The following is a 20,324-nucleotide window of genomic DNA, read 5'->3' as shown; positions in this document are numbered from 1 at the left end:
GGGTTGTTGTTTGTTTTCTAAAGATCGTAAAGCCCCTTGACGCATATTTTGTGATGCTGCGTCATACAACAAAATTAACCTGACACTGATCATGAACAGGAAAACATTAACACATAATTCCTCTGGTAGCAGGTGGACAGTGAGTGTGCATGTGAATTTCATGCAACAGTGCACTGATTGGTTACTTTAACCTTCAGAATTTCCTTTCTCTATTATTCATGAATGACATTTCCAAATCAAACTATATTGTATGCACACACTTGCTCACTGTTCTCCTTATTTCAAGATTACACAAAAAGGAAAAGCAGACGGATGGGAAGCATACAAATGTTCGAAAAGCACCGTCGCAGATTTGTATTGGCAGCTGATGTGTGCACGCGTAATGAAATGAGCAAATACACTCCCCACATACACACAGCTGCGGTTTTGTCCTCTTGTGAGTATCAGCGGCTCTTCCCCTCAAACATTCAATAACTCAATAACGGAGAGTAAAACATCCCAGAAGATAAATGTCCCTTTGTCTGCAATCTACTAGTCTTCTCATCACCCCAACTGCCAGCCACCCAATACCATATTTCCAGGTTCAGCCAAAATCTTTTTGCAGTTCTTTCTGTGTTGGTATTCTCATTAAAAATCTTCAATACCATTCAAGAAATACTGCTGGTACTGCAGGTTCAATTCAGAATTCTTTATCACTCTGTTGGGGGAAGACATGGTGTGTGTGTGTGTGTGTGTGTGAGAGAGAGAGAGAGACAGAGTGTGAGTGTGAGTGTGAGTGTGAGTGAGTGTGTTTCATTCTTCAATGTGCAAATTTGTGTCTAGTTGGGTTGATGGTTGAGTGCTCTGTAATGCCTTCCCCATCAATGCAAAGTGATTTGTTCTCCTCCTCAGGGAGATGAGAAATATCCTCCAAGTAGTTTTGCACACTGCAACAATTTTGGGAAAGAAACAAATGACTTGAAGCAGGACTCCCTCAACACCATCCTCAAATGACCGGTGTGTGTGTGCGTGCGTGTGTGTGTGTGTGTGTGGGTGGATGTGAGTGTGCGTGTGTGTGTGTGTATGGGTCTGCATGAGACTAACCTGTTTGTATTCTGACTCGCGTCCCACCAGCACCTGGAGCACGTAGCTCACAGGATCTCCTCTCATTGGTGCGATAGTCTCCCATGTGATCTCACATATGTTCCCCTCGAGCTGGTGCACTCTGGGAGCTGTTGGAATAAATGGCATCACAACATGATTTCAGGTGTGACAAGATTCCCTTGTTCGAAAAGTAAGACGATATAAAACAAATATTTCAACCCCGAACGAAATAGATGACGTGTACTCTCTTCTGAAAACAATACACCCTTTACTATTGCAAGAATGCATCAATAACAGTTACTACCAGAATATTTGCTAGTAAATACTAAAAATCAATGTCCCTCCTGGAAGCTGGTGTAAAACTGTACGTACTCCACATCTACATGAACGTATGCCAATTGATAATTCATGTGCAATAATTCTGTTTTCCAGTGGTGATAACTGTAGAAAACAATGATATCCTTCGATGGATAATGATGATGTAATTTCACAGCTGCAACATAACAACAATAATCCAATAAGAACTGCATTAATTGCATTACTACTAAATGAAGCATACATTTGACTTAATTCTAACCAGGGACCTATTCATTGAATTGTCTCGCCTCATTATGCTCGTTGTTCTAAATGAAAGCTGACTGTCTAGAAGGTTCTCTGCAAGTGTACCTGCACTAGTGACAATTTCATAGGAGCTGTTTGGACCCTCGAGGCTGTTTATGGATTTACAGCCTCGCAGCCTTACAGTCATACCCATAACACTTTTAGGTTATGTCACCTGAGAGGATACTCTTTACTGTGATTATTGTAGGTATAATGAGCCACTGCCGCTTACAGTTTACAGCAAAGACCCCAATAATCGAGCAAGGCAACAGTTAACATGTCATCTCTACCAGCCAAACAGAAAGTAATTTATTGCCTTTTCATGTCCTGTACGTGAATCACCTCTTTGCGACCATTCAGAGTTAACTCCTAAACTGCTTGAGATGTATGCCACAAAGCTAACGTTAGCTTGCTGATGTAGAGTAAATATGGAGTAAAAGAGGTAAAATATGTTATAAATTCAACACATCTGACCTCAAGATTTTAAATTAAATTTCACAAAAATAACACAACGACCTAAAAAGGAGTAAACGTTCTAATAAATGACCAAATGACATGAGATAGGTTAGTATAATCTGATATTTCCGTCTCATTACAAACAAGACTGTGACATCTGAAAAACACAAATTTGTCCACAGAAAAAGGATTAGTAGTTAAGATTTGATATATTGTATGCATCCCTTAAATTGTGTTTGGGGAAGTTAAGCAACAGGTAGTGATGCTACTGTGACTTCCTGTTTATACGTATGGTTCATTCTTTTGATTGCAACAGATGTTTCCTAGCAATCAATTCACATAAGATATAAATAGCTAAGATATTTCTCCGGCGTAAAATCATCCCAGGGTCTTTTTAGGCAAATTAGGTCGTCAAATAAGCCAGCGAGAATTTTTTTTGTTTATGAACGAACGATTTTCCAGAGAGACACTAAAAGCGTGTTTTGCTGGAAAAAAATCATCAATGGGCTCCTTCCCTTTGGATTGCATTTGGTAATGACTTGAATGGACGGTATTAGGAGCAGCGTGTACCAGGGCCAGTAGGTAAGTCTTTTATAACAGTCTTTTAATAAACTTACATACTGTGTTGTTGGTGCTTCTGCTAATGTGTCAGGAGGACTCTTATCATGCTACTTCAGAGGTTTGGTGTTATTTGGAGCCGTATTAGTGGTTAAAAAAGACGGGCGACAGGCTGTTAGTGTCCATACACAAAAAAATTGTCTTAATGGCTTATTTGATGACCCAATTTGCCTAAAAGGACCCTGAGATGATTTTACACCGGGACTTCAATTCAAGTTTGATTCTTATAGTTTTTAAACTTTTAAAAAGACACTTAGTGGTGGATTTAAGAATAGGGTGCCATGGTGCCATCATCCATGTTAAAAAACACAGACAAACACACACTTTGCCTGGGTCAGTTTACCTTTAAGGGCAGGGGGTACAGACTTGGTGGTGCAGAAGGTGTGTGTGTCAGAGAACGGACCCTCCCCAGCATCACTGATGGCCTGTATTCTGAAGCTGTAGCTGCTGGACTCAGTCAATCTCTGGACCTTGTAGGTGTGGCTGGGACCGCGGTAGATGGTCACAAACCTGGACATTGGATAAAATGAAGAGGAAGAAAGAAACAATGAATTCCAAAGGAGTTGTAAATGAAAATGAAAGGGGCGAAGCAGAGAAGAAGGGAGAGACAGTGAGTCGAAGATAAGAGAGAAGGTGAGAGAGTGAGGTGAAGGTGAGAGGACGGAGTTAAGGTGCTATGAATAGCTTTGAGGAAGGGAGAAGATGTGGTGATAGAGAAACTCTGGTGGGATAACAAGAGCAGTGATGGATGAGGCATCGGCTCTTGGATCACACTAAACACCAAACTAGTCTGGGATACAGATTCAGACCAAGTTCAGGATTGGTTTGATGCTTTTTCCCTAGAGTTTCAATGAGTCATCACAGCAGGCATTACCAGTAAACTGTGCTTATTAACAGCTCTGGGTGCAAGACATTGCTTACCTAACGATATCTTAATAAAGCATACTTTTGTTGTTACTTCAAATACTGGTCTGTGTTTGATCACCAAAGGGTTTATTCACCTCTAATTGGCCAAAAACAAAGGATTAGCATATGGTAGATTGAGGTGGGAAGAGAGGAGAACGTACCCTGACAAAGATAGCGGTGATTTATAAACCCACCGGGGGAATACCGACAGGCCTTAATCACAAAACGCATGAAAACAAGAACCAAAAAGTTTCTGGCTGGCTCGGTGGACAGGTTGATGGACTGAAGGAGAGATGATAAGTGAGTGAATGAGCGAGTCAGGGAGAAATGGGGATTTGAGCTGAAGAGGGGGTCATTTTTCTCCATTATCAGCTTTTCAGCAAAATAAGGTAAAAGTCTGAGCGAGGAAGGGTTTTTGGGAGAGAGGGAATGGAGGGAGAAAGAGAAAGGTGAATAGGGCAAGTGAGAAGATAGGAGGCAGTGATGGAGGAAGACAGTCAGAAGAGGATGTGAGGCAGAGGAGAAATAAAGCAAGGTGACCGGTAATTACAAGAACAGAGACGATGATGGAGGATCTTCTGTAAGAGGGAAGAGAAGAGAGAGAGAGAGTGTGAAAGAAGATATGAGAGAGGTCATGGTTTAGTGGTGGGCTATAACTCCAGATGAGCTCTTTACATCGCTGCACTACAAAGAAGTGATGTGTTTCTCCGGCTGATATATGATGTCGTTAATCCTTTGCTTCACTGCTTTACAGTTAACCACAGACACACATCACCGGTGGAATTCAGTGGCCGAATTGCTTGTCGGCTGGTTGCATTGAAAAAAAGATGTGTGTACATAAAGAAAAAAAAAACGAATACAAGAATGAAGGGATGGAGAAGTATGGAGCATGGAGGGCGGGCTGAGTGACACGACTCTGTATGGACGGAGAGGTGAAGAAGGGTTAATGATAAAATAGAAGAACTCAACTTAAATAAGGTGGACAGGCTTTGTCCCTAATGCCTGTTTTTCCACCTACATTCATCTAAAAAAAAAATAATAATAATTCATTCATTGTCTGAAGGTCTAAGCCTTTTTTGCATTGCAATGCCTGTGTTGCCATGGCGTCCTTACTTTCCAAATACCACTACGAGACGGCAATTTGAAATAAAACAAACTCAGCTTTTAAAAGTGCATCAACGGTGTGAAGAAAAGAAGTCAAAATGAAAAAGCCATGAGCGTGGGAGGACAGAATCCGAGCAACAAGTCTGCACACAGGGAGATAAGAGTGGAAAAATAAGCTGTGGGAGAAAGAGGGACGGAGAGGGAGAAGGGAGGGAGGTAGAGAAATGGGATTCAATATTATCCTCCTGAGAAAACTGCTTTGTTTATCATCTTACACGCCCACAAAAACGTGTCAGGGTGGATGGGAGAGAAAAACAAAGAGGGTAAGGGACGAGGTGGGAGGGATACTTTTATGAAAGAGGGCACACATTTCTCCAGAGGCCCTCCAGAGGTGAAGTCACCTTTCTAACAATGAAATGAGATGAATAAACACGAAAGAGATCGCCCAGAGACAGAGAGATATATGATATTACAATCATTTGATGTAATTGCTTTGGCAAAGTTCTCCATGCCAATAAAGCCCCCTTGAATTGAACATTGAACTGAAAGAGCGTGAAAAAGAGTTGGGGACAGCCAATGTCAAAAACGAAGAGACTAATGCTATCTGGTTAAATGATGACACTGAAGATCTGAAATTAGATTTGCAGAAATTGCAGCTGGCCATTCAATATGTTTGTTTACAACGCAATTTCAAAATGGGATATTTTACTTTTTTTCCAATTGCCCTTTCAATCTCCCTTGATACTTTGTGATTAGCAATGAAGCATCTGGTCGCCATGGGGATTTCATCAATGATAAAAAAAAAAAGTCTTCCTGCTAATTCATTCTAATAGTGTGCGATGGGAAAGCAAATGGGGAAGAGGAGGAGCGCAGGAAGAGTAACTGACACATGCACGCACACACAGACACACACACAGACACACACACACACCTGCTAATACACCTAAACGCCCAGTCACAACCACCGAGAGGTGCAAGTGATAAATCCTGAGCAAAGGCAATTAGATTGAATCAGTCAGGAATCGCACAACGTCATTATGGAGCAACTCAGTCAATTACAGTTCATGAACAGTTTCCTCATGGAGGAAATGATGGCGATGAAGACGGGAGAGTGCAACAAGAGGGTTTGTGAATTTGGGAGATGCTGCTATTTTTGTCTGTATTATATATAACCACCAAATATAAAAAAATGAATCTGAAAATAAGGGTCTAACTCTGTTGCCATCCTTGAATATGTAAAAACAAGGATGAAATTAGTATGCCCAATATAATACAGTTTACCTTTAAAGCTATATTTTAAAAAACAACTAATACACTACTTAACCATAGACATCAGCTTTGAAAGGTAAGCCCTAAACCGAGGTTACCCTCAACCATGGACGCTTCTAGAAGATCTTCACCCTAATCTTAAAGTGAAGAGCTCTTTTCCAAAACGAGATAAAAGCCAAATTAAAAAAAAACGAGTTTGAGCCACTTTGCTGTTTACAGAACCTTTTCACTGCTTCATCAGTGTTTCTGCCAAATCTCTGTATTTCCCTGTTTAAAATGGTCTCAAGATGCAGTTCCTTTCTAAACCGCGACCAGCGCCAAACCTATTTTTAGCCTAAATGCGATACGTCCTCTCGACCAATCAGAATTCAGTGAGCGTTCGATGCGATCCAACATGGCGGCGCTCTGAAGCGGGAGAGTTTTTTGTTTCGTCCGTCCGTTCAACAAGTTCAGACTGAGCCATAAAAACCATTTTGACAAGATACATTGAATATTAATCAAATGTGTGGGTCTGGGTAAAAAATGTCATTTTCCTGAAAACTATTAAAATGGATTTATAGCGTTTTGGAAAAGAGCTCCTCGTGTATATTAGAGTATGAAATCTGGGGATACTGATTATGAACTGAAAGAAACTTAAATTCCTAACAACCCCATGAACATGTAAAGTTATGAAAAGGGATTGCGAAATGTAAACTTTTCTGTTAAGTGTAGCTGTATCGTAGCTGCTATAGCCACTACTCATCATTGATCATGTTTGCCACCATAATTATTATCATTTTCATATTCTGTCACCTTAGCTGTGCTTGTTTCTACTATTCTGTTGTATTAACTGTCTTAACATATACGTTATATTCATCTCATCTCATCTTATCTCATCCTCATCCGCTTATCCGGGGTCGGGTCGCATTACTATAAATATTATTATAGTTACTGTTAGGCTTTGCTTGCATCTCTGGAAGTGTGTCTGTCTGTCTCTCTCTCTCTGTCCATCTGTGTGTCTTTTCTCTCTTTCTCTCTCCTTTTCTTCCTCCCCAACCGGTGCAGACAGATGTCCGTCCTCCACAGAGCTGGGTCTGTCTGACGTTCCTGTCTGTTATAGTGAAGGTTTTCAACGCCACCGTACTCTACGGGGGAGTTGTTGGGTCTATGTAAATCATAAATAAGACATTGAGTGTGGTCTTTACCTACTCTGTAAAGTGTCCTGAGATAACTTTTGTTATGATTCGACACTATAAATAAAATTGAATTGAAATTGAATTGAAGTTAAAAACAAATCATTTCCATATACTGGTGAAGGTAAAATGAAGAAGAATCAAACCTGTAGAAACAGAAACAGATAAATATATTGCGCTATGGAGGAAGTGGCCAGTGAGAGCCTACTCGAACGTTTTATTTTATGAAAAACGTACAGAAATGTGGAAAAATATCATCCTTGCTGAAAGGACAGCAGGCTTTAACTAATTCCTACTTGAATCAAGCACTCGTAAAAGTCTACCACCAGATAGGGAGGGACACGTGGACTGAAGCAGAACTGGCCAGACTAGTGATACATTCATGGCTGTTCTTGGGCAAAACAAAATGCTCCCGTGGAACACAAACAAACTCCTTTGAGTGGCTATTTCCATTAAACTCATGTTGTTTTCCATGCCATGCACTTTATCTAGAATGCAGAAAACATTTTAAAGTACAGAAAGAAATTTGACCAATGCATCATTCGTTTTACTAAATATAGTCGTGAGAACGTAATGGAGTCTAACAACAGGATGGACAACAAGCTGTTCATTCATTCATTCATCTTCAACCGCTTGTCCCTGTTGGGGTCACGGGGGGCTGGAGCCGATCCCAGCTGACATTGGGCGTGAGGCGGGGTACAACCTGGACAGGACACCAGTCTATCACAGGACACATAGAGACGAACAGAGACAGACAACCATTCACACCTACGGGCGATTTAGAATCATCAATGAACCGAACACGTGTGGTGTTGAAAAGTGGATTGTGAATAATTGTAGATTATCATAGTCTCTTTTTACATGTGTATGTGCAGGATTGGTGGGAATTTTCTCAAAATAAATGGCTGTTGTTTGATAAATTTGTTTTGTGTCTTTTGTATCTTCTATCTATCAATTTTTCATATTTTGGGGATTTTTTACATTGATATTTGTTTTGTGTCTTGTCTGTTTTTGGTTCTCGGTTGTTGATTTTTGTTTTCTCTGTAAATCACTTCGAGCTGCATTTCATGTAATGAAAGGTAAATTAAGTTTATTACCTTATTTTTATTGTACCATCTGAACCAAATATGGTGCATGCAGACATACTGTATGTTCATAAACAAGTGTATGCACGCATGATCACAGAAACAGAAACACGCACAGACTAGCATACTGCCATATTAATCACTGCGCCAATTAGAAAAGGGTAAATAGGACACTCTAAACTGTGAAAGCTGTTTCCATTTGGCTGACAGGGAGTGCGTTTGTGCTTATGTGCATGCCCCTGTGTGTGTGTGTGTGTGTGTGTGTGTGTGTCTGTGTGTCTGTGAGTCCTTGTGTGTGTCTGTGAGTCTGTGTGTGTGTGTGTGTTGAAGAGGTTAACAGATCGCAGCCTGCTGGATAGGGCCCCATCTGTTGCCTGCTGCACTCTGAACCATTCCAGGGGTGCCAAGGTATCTGGGAGCCAAGTTGATGCCAGCCAAGCCTTAATTCAAACACTGATGGCCGGCCAACCTGAACGTCAGCGGGCGCAACGGAGGGAGGAATGGAGGGATGGAGGGAGTGACGGAGCAAGGCAATCTGACAAATAAAAGGGGCTCTCCACTACTTTTGTATTTAGTGCGGTACCTTCATTTATCTCTTATTCCCACGCCTTGCTATTTCTGTTGGTTGTGCAAGCTTCTGCCCTCTCTCCAATTATGTGCTTCACTCCCTGTCAGCGGTCATGCTTTCCCTTTTCCCCTCCTCTTCAGTCTGCTAATTCTTTGTCTCCCTGTTTCTGTCTTTGTCACACCTGTCTGACAAGTCAGTTAAATAGAGGGTTGATTGCTGAAGGCCGTATGCCTGCTGGCTCTAGATGCCCTCGACGTGACTACTCAGTGGTACATCTGGTTACCTCATACGCAGAAAAAAAAAAACCCACGCACACATTCAAGAGCCGCGCACATACTTCTAACAAGGCGTTCATCCACACAAGCTCTCTCATCTTCTCTCGAGCTGCTTGTGTTCTGTCCATCTTGTATTTGTGTGTAGTATTGACCTTCTGGGTCCTGATTTGCTGTATTGATTAGCTGTGGGTTAAAGGGTCTGAGAATTGTGACTGAGAGCACTTCCTCACGCAATTTTAACCCCCAGCCACTATGTTTTCTTGTCTCTACAGAAGTGTGTATAATGTTGATGAAGGCCTCTTTTGACCAAAAACATCCACCCACCCGAGATAAGCATAATATATTAATGTTGACTGAATGTTGACTTTATTTCAACCATGGCACTCCACGCTATTCAAAGTACAGCGTGTTATCATTCTCCATTGTGTGAATGGTATCACACTCAGTCGGGCAGCGTGAAGAAGTATTTGTCAGTAGTAGTGTTAGTATTAGTTTAGCCTGTACTATGAAGTAATACACAAGATGTTTGGTATGCAGGAGCTGCTGTGAATGACTTCAAATGAAAGAACAAAACTGTCTTTCTTGAATCAAAGTTTTAACTGTGGGCTTTTATTTTGATATGTATGGGCAAAGTAATATGTTTGGATCTGTTCTTCACTCTTTTACATGTGGTGTAGAATTGAGTAAGCCAGAACCCCTCTCAGTCTTTACCATGAGGAAAACAACGATATAAGAGCAGTATGGATTACTGTGTGGTGTGTATGTTTACTCCACCTGTGGTTCTTGTCCTCCATCTGTAGTGTGTAGACCATGTCATCGGCGAGCAGGGCACGGGTGTGCGTGCTGCTGGCGTTTTCGCCCCACTTCAGCTTCAGGCTCTGAGGGCCAGCCGCTGAGCATTCGAGAGGGGGCGGGGCAGGAGGGAGTGGGCGTGTCCTCACCAGCAGGGCTGGACTCAAGGGACTGGAGCCGATGGCATTCACTGCCTGGATATGTACACTGCAAGAGACGGCGAGACAGATTACAATTTGTTTTTCTACAGAATGTAAATTGGGAAAATCTTAAAGATAAAATGTACCTTTTACATGTATTGATGATACATGTATTGAGTTCACAGGCCGAAAGAGCATGCTCATAAATGTATATAGGTATATACTACGTAACCTTGTGTAATCTCTGAGTGTTTGCAGACCTATTTATATAATGGTGGAATCATTTTCAGTGAAGAGGCTGATCTGGCCTGATAGCTTTAAGCCTGAATCCCTTTGTCCATTATCATCCCCCCATTACAATTCAAAGTACTCTGAGGATGAGACTTAAATGTGTCTAGATTTTGAACAACTTTTTCCATCATCTACATAAACATTTTCAACCAGGTGGTCCTCAGCGTCACTGCAGGGGGACCTCCAAATTTGTTTGATAATCTTTCCAACTTTTTTATTTCAAAAATATCTCTGAAAATATTCATTCACATGAAAGCAATATATTATTAGCTAATATAAATTTGTAAAAACAGAAATGAATACACAACCTTGATTATAGGCTTACTGGCTTACAGCCAAGGTAGCCCCTAGTGTAGCCATGGACAGATACAACTAAGCTGAAGGATATAATGTGCCTTCCAAATGTATGTTTGACATTACCATATGATTTATAAATATATGAATAATTCAATAAGGATCATTGTAACATCTTGTATATGGTATTGTATGCGCCACGAAAAGCTGTGTGTATAGGCGTAGTGTGTATGCATGTGCACAATACATCATAAAAAATGAAAACATACACGTGCACACCAGGATCTCCTGCTAATTAAAGGACTTGCAGAAATAGATTTGTGTCTTTTCAAAGTGCTTTCCAATCGCCTTTTTTCTAGGAATCCCCCTCCCTTTCACGCCCATTTTTCTGTCAATATCTGGTTAGCATCCACATCAGAGGCCCCCAGCTAGAGAGCATGTACCATCTGACATTTAATTGCTGATTCTCTGCAACTGTAACCTTTCATCAAAATTCATGCAGCTGAGTGAGGGGCCGATGAGAAAGGGCAACGTTCATCCATCCATTCGCCAAGTAATTAAGCATAGGGACAAAAGATGATGAGGGACAGAGAAGAAGGAACAGAATGACATAAAGGATCTTGAATTTTGATGAGGGCTTATATTTAGTTATGGGGGGGGGGATTAACATATCAAAGTTCAGAATAGATCGAGTTTTTGTTTCGTTGTGAAATTAAGAAATCGAAGGGAAAAGATGAGCAAAAGGTGGCACATCAGTGGTCAGTGCACAACCACAAGGCTGGAGGTAACTGTGTCCGTGTGAGCAAAACACTGCACTAGTCACAAATGAAATGCTCAAGTTAATGAAAGATAGCCAAATGAATGAAACAGCCAATGTCTATTTTGCAAGTGGGAAACCAGGTGCATAATTCTACCTCCCTGCCAGTACATTTTTTTTGTGACAAACATGTAACACATTGTCCTCCTTTAATTACTTGTTCTTAGAAATTGACTTTTAGCGGGTTTTCCTGCCTTTCTAAGAACGCACTTTCTTAGCACTGCAGATTTAGTAAAGGCATATTCTGTGAAGTGTGCCTGTGGGGTAATTATCCTCTTAATTTATTTCTACTTTAGTCAATCCCTTTTAACATCAGTAATGGACTGTGACCATAACAATGCATAAGGATGGCTTGTGTTGTGAAAAAAAGTGAAAAAAAACATTGGTAAGAAAAAAAACTCTGCAAAAGATGTTACACACTATATTTGCATAAATTCTATAAAGGATATAAAGCTTTAAATGAAAATGAAAAGTACAAACTCATTATTCAGATTGGGTAGATGGTCTAGGTGTACTAATATGAAAGAAAAAACTAAATCATCTGACAACATTTAGATGAGGTTTGTATTTTTCTATTTCTATCTAACTATTGTTTCTAAGGACATTTCCCATCAGCATGGAAAGAGGACAAGAAAAACATTATCTATCAACAAAAGGGCATTTGAAACCTGCAGGGAGGCAGACCCCACCTCCGACGGCAAACAACATTTACTGTGGTCCTTCCCAAAGCTATACACACAAATGAAATATGAATAATATTGTTTGAAGTACATCGCTGCAGTAAATAATAGCCAGAATTACTGTTGATGACACACACAGAAACTCCCACAGGCAAACTCATGTGTACATACACACACACACACACACACACACACACACACAAACACACACAGTGTTCTGCCTCAGTGGCAGGCATTATGCATGAGAGCAGAGTGACATAGGGACAAAAACAACCTCAGAATGAAAACAACGCTCCCCTCACCGCACAGTACATAATCACACACACACACACACACACACACACACACACACACACACACACACACACACACACACACACACACACACACACACACACACACACACACACACACACACACACACACACACACACACACACACACACACACACACACACACACACACACACACACACACACACACACACACACACACACACACAAGAGAACAAATTGTAAATACTTGATTTATTCTGAAGTACTGTTATTTTGCACTGTTCAGAATTTGATAGAATATCCTCTGTGGCTATACCACTGCTGTACCTTTATTTGATTTGGTCTGATAACTGATGTTAATAGACTACTTCCTACAAATTACTGTCTAACTTTGGCTTTTATTTGTAGCTCAGTCAAAATATCCACCCCTGATTTGGTGATCATCATCAACATAAATCAAGCTTTGTGCCTAAAAAAACAATCACTTTATGTTTAAATTGATATCAACTGCTGTCTACTAATTGATGTCAGTACCTGTATTCGCTATCCGGCTGCAGGTCAGTGACAAGGTGACTTGTCCCCGATTCCACAGTGATGGTTTGGTTGTCCATGGTGATGACGTAGGAGGCGATCTCCGCCCCATTGCTGTTTGGCTCATCCCACTTCAGGAGGAGGCAGGTAGACGGCGAGTGACCCGACTCTGATGAGGTCGGGAGGTCCAGTAGGGCAAGAGAGGAGACCGGGTCAGGATTTGTCGCGGGGGTCCGGAAACTCACCTGCTCGCTGTAAGGACCAGCACCTGCCTGATTCACCGCCTGAGATGGACACAAAAAACACAGAGATGAAGGAACAGATGGGGCAATTTGAGGACAGAAAAGAGGTGAAGAGGAGGATGAAAAGAAATGGATGTGCAGTTAAAAACAGGACAGTCAGACAAGAAACGAAAACCAGCAGAGGGAGACGAATTCAAATTAGTTATGAAAGAACATTAGTCTATTCCTTGTGCCATGTAACACATTTAAATTCACCTCAAGTAGCCTCTATCTAATGCCCTTCAATTGCTTGAGTTGTCATAGTCTAATTCAGTGTCTCAGACAATATCAGCGAGGAGAAAACCAGGACAGAATATACGGGTTTTCAAAAAAATACAGCTGCTTGGCTTTGAAAGCTTGGGCTTAAATAAAAAAAATAACATGTGTAAAAAAAATGTTCTGTGATTTGATTTTAATTTGCAAGCCAAATGTGCACTTTGTGGCTGTTAAAGCTAACAAGTGAGACAAAACAAGCTGTCTGAGGAGCAGTGGATTTATTGGAATGAAGACCACACTTTTCAGTCTAAAAATGAACTGAAGCCACTTTCCAAGAACAGCCCGGCAACATTAATGTGAGCGCACATCAAGGAGTAGAAGGCATGATTTGCAGTCTACAATGTGTACTTAAAGAAAGGCCTTGACTTACTAATTTATCCTGGCAGTAAGTGAACTACATACTCAGAGGGTCTGGCAAGAAAAAGTTATATTTCAGTAGTATTTTGGAATTTACCTTCATGTGTCAGTTATGTTTTGGCAAGGCTTGAAAAATGGGAGAAACTTTTATAATATTATTTATAGTGATCTCATAAAAGAAGTGTAAGTCAAGCTGTGCAGATTGAAAACAATGCTACAACAGGTGAATCTGCACTGACTCATACAGATACAGGACATAAGGGGTCACAGAGAGTTCAACCAAGTCGATGCCTCTTAATGTGGTTTGTTCTTTCGGTCTTCTAAAGAGGCACATCCGTCCTGGTATTACGCGTATGAAATACATGAACATACATGTTCAGAGAAATACACAAAGACAAATCATGTACACACATGGAAACGCATGGATTAGGACACTGGTATAACCTTGTGCTTTCTTCTAAACTATAAATGAGCCCATAAAACCATGCTGTTATTGGATTCAGAGGGTAAAGAGGGGAAGGGAGGGAGAGAGAGAGAGGAAGTGTGTGTTTGTGTGTTGGACTACACCAAGAAAGAAAAATAGCACTTATTTATGCACCAGCCTAAATGGTAATGGTCTTGTACTTATATAGCACCTTTCTAGTCTTCTGACTACTCAATGCGCTTTCACACTACTTGTTACATTCACCCGTTCACAGACATTCACACAGATGGCAGTGGACATCTACATACCATCTAATGTAACCATTCACACCACATTTACACACCCATGCGCAGCACGGGTTCAGTGTCTTGCCCAAGGACACTTCGACATTTGGGCCGGGGGAGCTTGGGATCAAACCGCTGATGTCTCGAATGGAGGACAACCCACTCTATCACTGAGCCAAAGCCGCCCCAGTATGCATCAGTTATCATCAACCTTTCACTAATCTCTGTTAGTTGGTGTGTGTCATATGCTAGTGTTTGCGCTTGTCTGCATTTATGTCCTGTATCATTTTATGTGCTGTCTTATATCCTGTGCACAAATAGTTCTCTGTGCACAAATCTAGTATATGTGTGTGGGTTTGTGAATAAGTTTAAATGCATTAAACACTCATAAGTAGGCTTTGGGGTGTATCTCATTGTGTGTATATGTATGTGTGTTACCTGTAGCCTGCAGCAGAAATCTGTGGCAGGCGTCAGGTCAGACAGTTCACACTGCGTGGCAGCTCCGCAGTAGATGAGCTCCATGGGTTCGTCTTCCCTTGCCCACTCCAAACGATACTCAGAGATGTCTGTACCGGAACCCTCTGGGCTCTGCAAAACACAGACACACACATGCTCAGGGAACTTAAATCAGGAAATAAATTGCCATATTAAACAAGCTGAAGGGAAATAGGGGCTATATTAAATCGAAGATAACATATTTCTCCTGTCTTTGCACTGGCTACCTGTAAAAGAATTTAAGAAGAAGAATTCCTTCTCCTTACCTACAAAGCTCTTATTGGTCAGGCTCCGTCGTATCTTAAAGAGCTCATAATACTCTGCGCTCTGAGAATGTAGGGCTACTTGTCGTTCCTAGAGTCTCCAAAAGTAGCATGGGAGGCAGAGCCTTAAGCTACCAAGCTCCTCTCCTGTGGAACCAACTACCAAGTGTTAGCCGGGAGGCAGACACTGTCCCCATATTTAAGATATAAAGCCTACAGCCAGGGCATGTGAGCCCTTAGCTATGTTGTTATTGGCATTCAATTTCTCTTAGAGCCTGCTTGTACGGGGCCTAAGCTTATTTTGATATGCTTAATGATGCTGGGGATAATACTGCTCCTGATACTCTAAACTTTTATCCTGTCCGTCTGTATCATTCTTGTCTCATCAATGCATGTTACTAATTCAACTTCATATTTACCACCATAATTCTTATTGTCATTGTCGTGTTGTCACCTTGGCTGCGCCTGTTTCTTGCTGTTCTGTTGTATTAACTGCCATAACATGTAAGTCATATTCACATTACTTTAGCCATTATTATAGTTACTTTTATATTTGTGGTTGCATCTCTGTGTGTGTCTCTCTCTGTCCATCTGTGTGCCCACCCCCCCCCTTATGCTTTCTTTGGTCATTAAACTAGTTTCTCCCTTTTATAAATGCAGGAGTACATGTGTGTTTTTTTTATCTCACCTCCCAGTTGAGCGTTACGCAGGTGTTACTGGTGAGAGTGATGAGTGGCGCCCCGCACTGGCCAGGAGGGCCCGCTGCAGTCGTCACCTCTGTCGGCTCAGAGTACACTCCGAACTGAAAGAGAGAAAGAAACACACGCACTCACACTCAGCCATGTGTTTAACCGAACACAAGCAGGAGAGACTGCACAAATCGCACCAGGTTGCCTGTTGATGAGTAAACACGTGAGAGCTGTTTTTGGCGGCCCTGTTCCTCTGTTTTTTTTAAGTGTGCTGTGTCTGTGTCTGAGTTTGATCAGCCTGTCTGAGTGCGAGTTCACTCTTGAGTGTGTGGATGATCAAACCAAAAAGATGTTAGCTGAGGAACACGGCGGCTGTTAGTCTGTCTGGGACACTCTGACCTAATAGATTCTGTGTCCATGTCTGTGGCTACATTAAAAACATTTTCATTTGAATCAAGTGGAAGTTTTTTTGTATTTGTATCCATTTAAGAGTTCACGTACTGGATGCATTGACTACATTTCAATGAATAGAATCCATCCTCATAAAGTGGTATGATAAAAATGACTTACTACATTTTGAAAAGCTGACTTGTTGAGGTTTACGGTTCTAACTTGAAAAATGTTTCATCAGGGAATGCATTTATATATTGTGGATTTTATGTTTTTGCCTGCTGAATTACTAGTTGATGGGTTTTGCTTTTTCTTCTGTATTTGTGCTGCGTGATTATGTGAATTTCTCACCCCAGCCTCGTTGGTAGCCCGCAGTTGGAAACTGTATGTGGCACCAGGCAGCAGACTACCAACAGTGCACTGCAGCTCCGACCCATGGTAGACCTCTGCTGGCTTTGTGTCCCCCTCACTCATCTCCAAACTGAACACACACTCCTCACACACTCCCTCAGAGACAGGGGGGTCTACGGACAGAGAGAGAGAGAGAGAGAGAGAGAGAGAGAGAGAGAGAGAGAGAGAGAGAGAGAGAGAGAGAGAGAGAGAGAGAGAGAGAGAGAGAGAGAGAGAGAGAGAGAGAGAGAGAGAGAGAGACAGAGAGAGATCATTACAATCAGACTGTGTCTAGATGTAATTCAAACCATGTTTGATGGAAAGAAACAATCAATCCGATGACAATGATGTCTTTTGTATACGCTAACTTTAAAATATTTACTCTATATTATAACTAGTTTTAGATGTCACATGTTCACAGATCAGTTTACCAGGTACAGCTCTAAATCTCCCCAAGAGGATCTTTTTTTCCCCCAGCGGCTTCACTTTGGTTGCAGTACGGTGAGAGTAATAAATGGTGGAGACAGTGGGGAAAACCCTCTAATACATTATGTCTGACCTTCAACTCGAGCCAGTAATTGCAGCAGCACTGGCTGAATTTGAGCTGATTAGTGCTGTGGCCAGCTGTATTCAACTGGCTAAAACATGAACTTCCTCAACATTTCAGGCTGGGAGACTTTTCCCTGCCAACAGATAACAGTACTAATCTGCAATAATGGGCTGACATTAGCAGAGTTAAGTTAGATATGAGGCTAGGTTAGGTATTTAATGAGCTAAATTAGGGCTCGATTAGGCTGAAACATGGTTGACTAAAGCTACATTAGAGTTGGCCCGGGAAATACAGCACATTAAGCAGCCAGAGGGAGATCAAGCCACCTTACATAAAACAATTCAAATACAATCTGGTAAACAAAACTAAACACAGCGTACGTGTATTTCTGCACTCACCCCATTCTAACTGCACTTCCTTGTGTTTGGCTTTACCCACAATCCTTGGCGGCTGGCAGGGCCCTGGTGGGACGCTTAATGTACGGACCGGTACGCTAACAGTGCACTTCAGGAGCAGCGATAAACACAGGAAATCCAAACAAAAGAGAAGGGACTGCAGTTATAGATCAGTTTGAACAATAACTGGCAGAAATTGTAATTATACTTGAGTACTTTGTTGATTATCAATGTGCAGATTTTCCAACATTTATTTTTTTTACATTAGCAACACTGACGCATCACCGCTGCCCCACTCCTGACTCAAGAGAAGTTTGTGGAAATTCAAAGTTTAACAGGTTACAACTCTGAAGTCGTTCTTGCAAGTAAAATTGTGTTTGTGAGTGTGCTTGTGTGTGTGTGTGTGTGAGTGTGTGTTGTGTGTCTTACCGGGCTGTGTCCTCCGGTGGTGATGCTACACACACGTAGGCGGTAGAAGGTCCCAGGTGTCAGGCGTTCACACACACATTCTGTTGCTGGACCACTGTACGCTACCTCCCACTGGTTCGCTGTACACACAAGCAAAATAAAAACAGAATTACATAACGCATCATACATACATTAGCACAAGTGCATACACAGAATCCCCTGCTGTTTCGTGTGTATGCTGCAGTTCTAATTATTGTCCCAGGAACAGAATCCTATTGACCTGATGAAAAACTGTGTTGCTGCTATTTTTCTGATGGATCATTGTACTGTGAAATGTATTATTTCACCTGTATAGCAGCACTCCTGTTGTGCAAAAATATACATATATACAGTTATACCACTGTACAGAAAGCAATTTTGGCAGCAGAATGATTATATTGTGATTATGCCATTTTCGAGTTATTTACAAACTGTGATTACAGCTGTAAAAGTGAGACTTCCATGTCTTTTTTTTTATTATAAAACTGTTGTGAGATCACAACCAATCCTGAGAGTTCACTGCTGGTGCAACTTTTAGTTAGAGATGAGAACAGATAAATCATGGGTAAAAGAAAAAGTTGTCCAAGCAAGGCACCTCTGATGTTTTAGGCCCCTGAACACCTATTTCACATGTTCAGTTTCTTATCATGAGCAATTCTTCAATTTTCTGCAAAATCAAGAACACACGTCAAATCACACCAACACAGGCCTGATGAGGCAGATGAGGTTTTTGAAAAATAACAACTAAGGAGGAAACTTTTGTTTTTGTCCATTAAGAGTTGAGACTCTTAGCTGCTCCATGTTTATCTAACAACACATAACTGCAGTTGCTGAGATAAACCAAATCACATTCGGTCGTAGTGACAAAAAAGCACAAATTAAATTTGGAGGTGCAGATAAGCCACGGGCTGAATAAAACAATTACATCAATTTAGCCTTCTTAGACCAATCCACTGGACTTAGCGTTTGATATGTGCTGCTGTTGATCTTCTTTCATTGCCGATGACAGAAGAACATGAACATCTGATGTTCTATTCTTCTGTTTTTTATATTCAACACTGGTCTCCAATAAAGAACTAACTTCTCTTTTTTTGATATGATTGGATTAATACAGATAAGATGACCCCTGCTTAAGAAACAAGAACATTTGGTTTCCTGAGGTGCAAATCTGCGGACATCTGACATACGCTGTTTGGTAAATTGATGCTAACAAAGATTATGGCTGCGATTCTTCTGAGGAAAGTAAGTGAGATAAATTGATGCCTAAAAGCGAACATGCACGGGGGAAAGAGGACGGATGGTACATTTTGAGCTTTGTCCTATACGATGATTGACTGAAAAAGCACTCATATTAGCTGAATGTATGGGTGAATGATGAAAGCACAGACAGATAGATGCAAATCATACCTTCAGAGCACCCCTCTGAGATCTCTAACAGGTACGTCAGAGCCCCTGAGCCCCCGTTGTCCTGGGGAGGATCTGTTGGAGGAAAAGATGCACTCGGTTGAGTCTGGGTTAACATCGAGCATAGACATCATAAGCTGGAGAACAACTTGGAGGAATACGCCTCAGATTTACGTCATGACAAACAACAAAACCCAGACACATCTGAACAAAATCGATACAACGCACATTCATGAATCATCAGCTGAGCCTTTACATCATATTTAGTATCCTCATCAATCCTGAAGTGAATCTATTTTACAATAACTCATAAACTGTCAGGGTCTGTGGCAGATTGTTTGTCTTTTAAGCCATCCAAAAACGATCTTTCTCTCAGAGCACAGTTATCAAACTACTGCCAAATGTTTCAGCAGCAAGGCGAGCTGCTAAGAAGTTGTTCTATTTTCTATCATGTCTGTATTCATCTGCAAACGGACTTTAATAAAGAAACGTTTCAGTCATTGTGAATGAAACAATCAAATAATATACTATTGGGGATTCTGAGATTTTAGGTAAATCAGCACTACCAGAAACAACCTATTTGGATGTGCCTTATCTCACAAGATAACACTGTTGCCATAATTAAAACTCAGGCACACCGTTGGGTGGTACTGTTGTAATAAATAAGCAAAGTCTAATTACAGCACAGAGTTAGGGAATGCAGCGCCGCTATATCACTTTGA

The 20,324-nt window shown here is 41.2% G+C and overlaps 1 protein-coding gene across 3 annotated transcripts in view; it reads right to left on the bottom strand.

Annotated features, from left to right (window-relative positions):
• fndc3ba (fibronectin type III domain containing 3Ba) overlaps window positions 1-20,324 on the bottom strand; it is a 102,166-nt gene that overhangs the window by 5,862 nt on the left and 75,980 nt on the right. For all 3 annotated transcript variants that reach the window (XM_083924056.1, XM_083924054.1, XM_083924055.1), the window contains exons 17-26: window positions 19,606-19,677; window positions 18,181-18,299; window positions 17,755-17,860; window positions 16,768-16,940; window positions 16,026-16,139; window positions 15,018-15,167; window positions 12,961-13,241; window positions 9,911-10,135; window positions 3,101-3,267; window positions 1,084-1,211 (exon numbers count right to left, since the gene is read on the bottom strand). In XM_083924056.1, coding sequence (XP_083780182.1) covers window positions 1,084-1,211; window positions 3,101-3,267; window positions 9,911-10,135; window positions 12,961-13,241; window positions 15,018-15,167; window positions 16,026-16,139; window positions 16,768-16,940; window positions 17,755-17,860; window positions 18,181-18,299; window positions 19,606-19,677 — 1,535 coding nt within the window. The remainder of the gene's footprint in view (window positions 1-1,083; window positions 1,212-3,100; window positions 3,268-9,910; window positions 10,136-12,960; window positions 13,242-15,017; window positions 15,168-16,025; window positions 16,140-16,767; window positions 16,941-17,754; window positions 17,861-18,180; window positions 18,300-19,605; window positions 19,678-20,324) is intronic.

The sequence above is a fragment of the Echiichthys vipera genome (assembly GCF_963691815.1).
Source record: "Echiichthys vipera genome assembly, chromosome: 12".
NCBI lineage: Eukaryota > Metazoa > Chordata > Actinopteri > Perciformes > Trachinidae > Echiichthys > Echiichthys vipera.
Note: the sequence above shows the minus strand (reverse complement) of the source record. Positions and strands in the feature narration are given on the sequence as shown.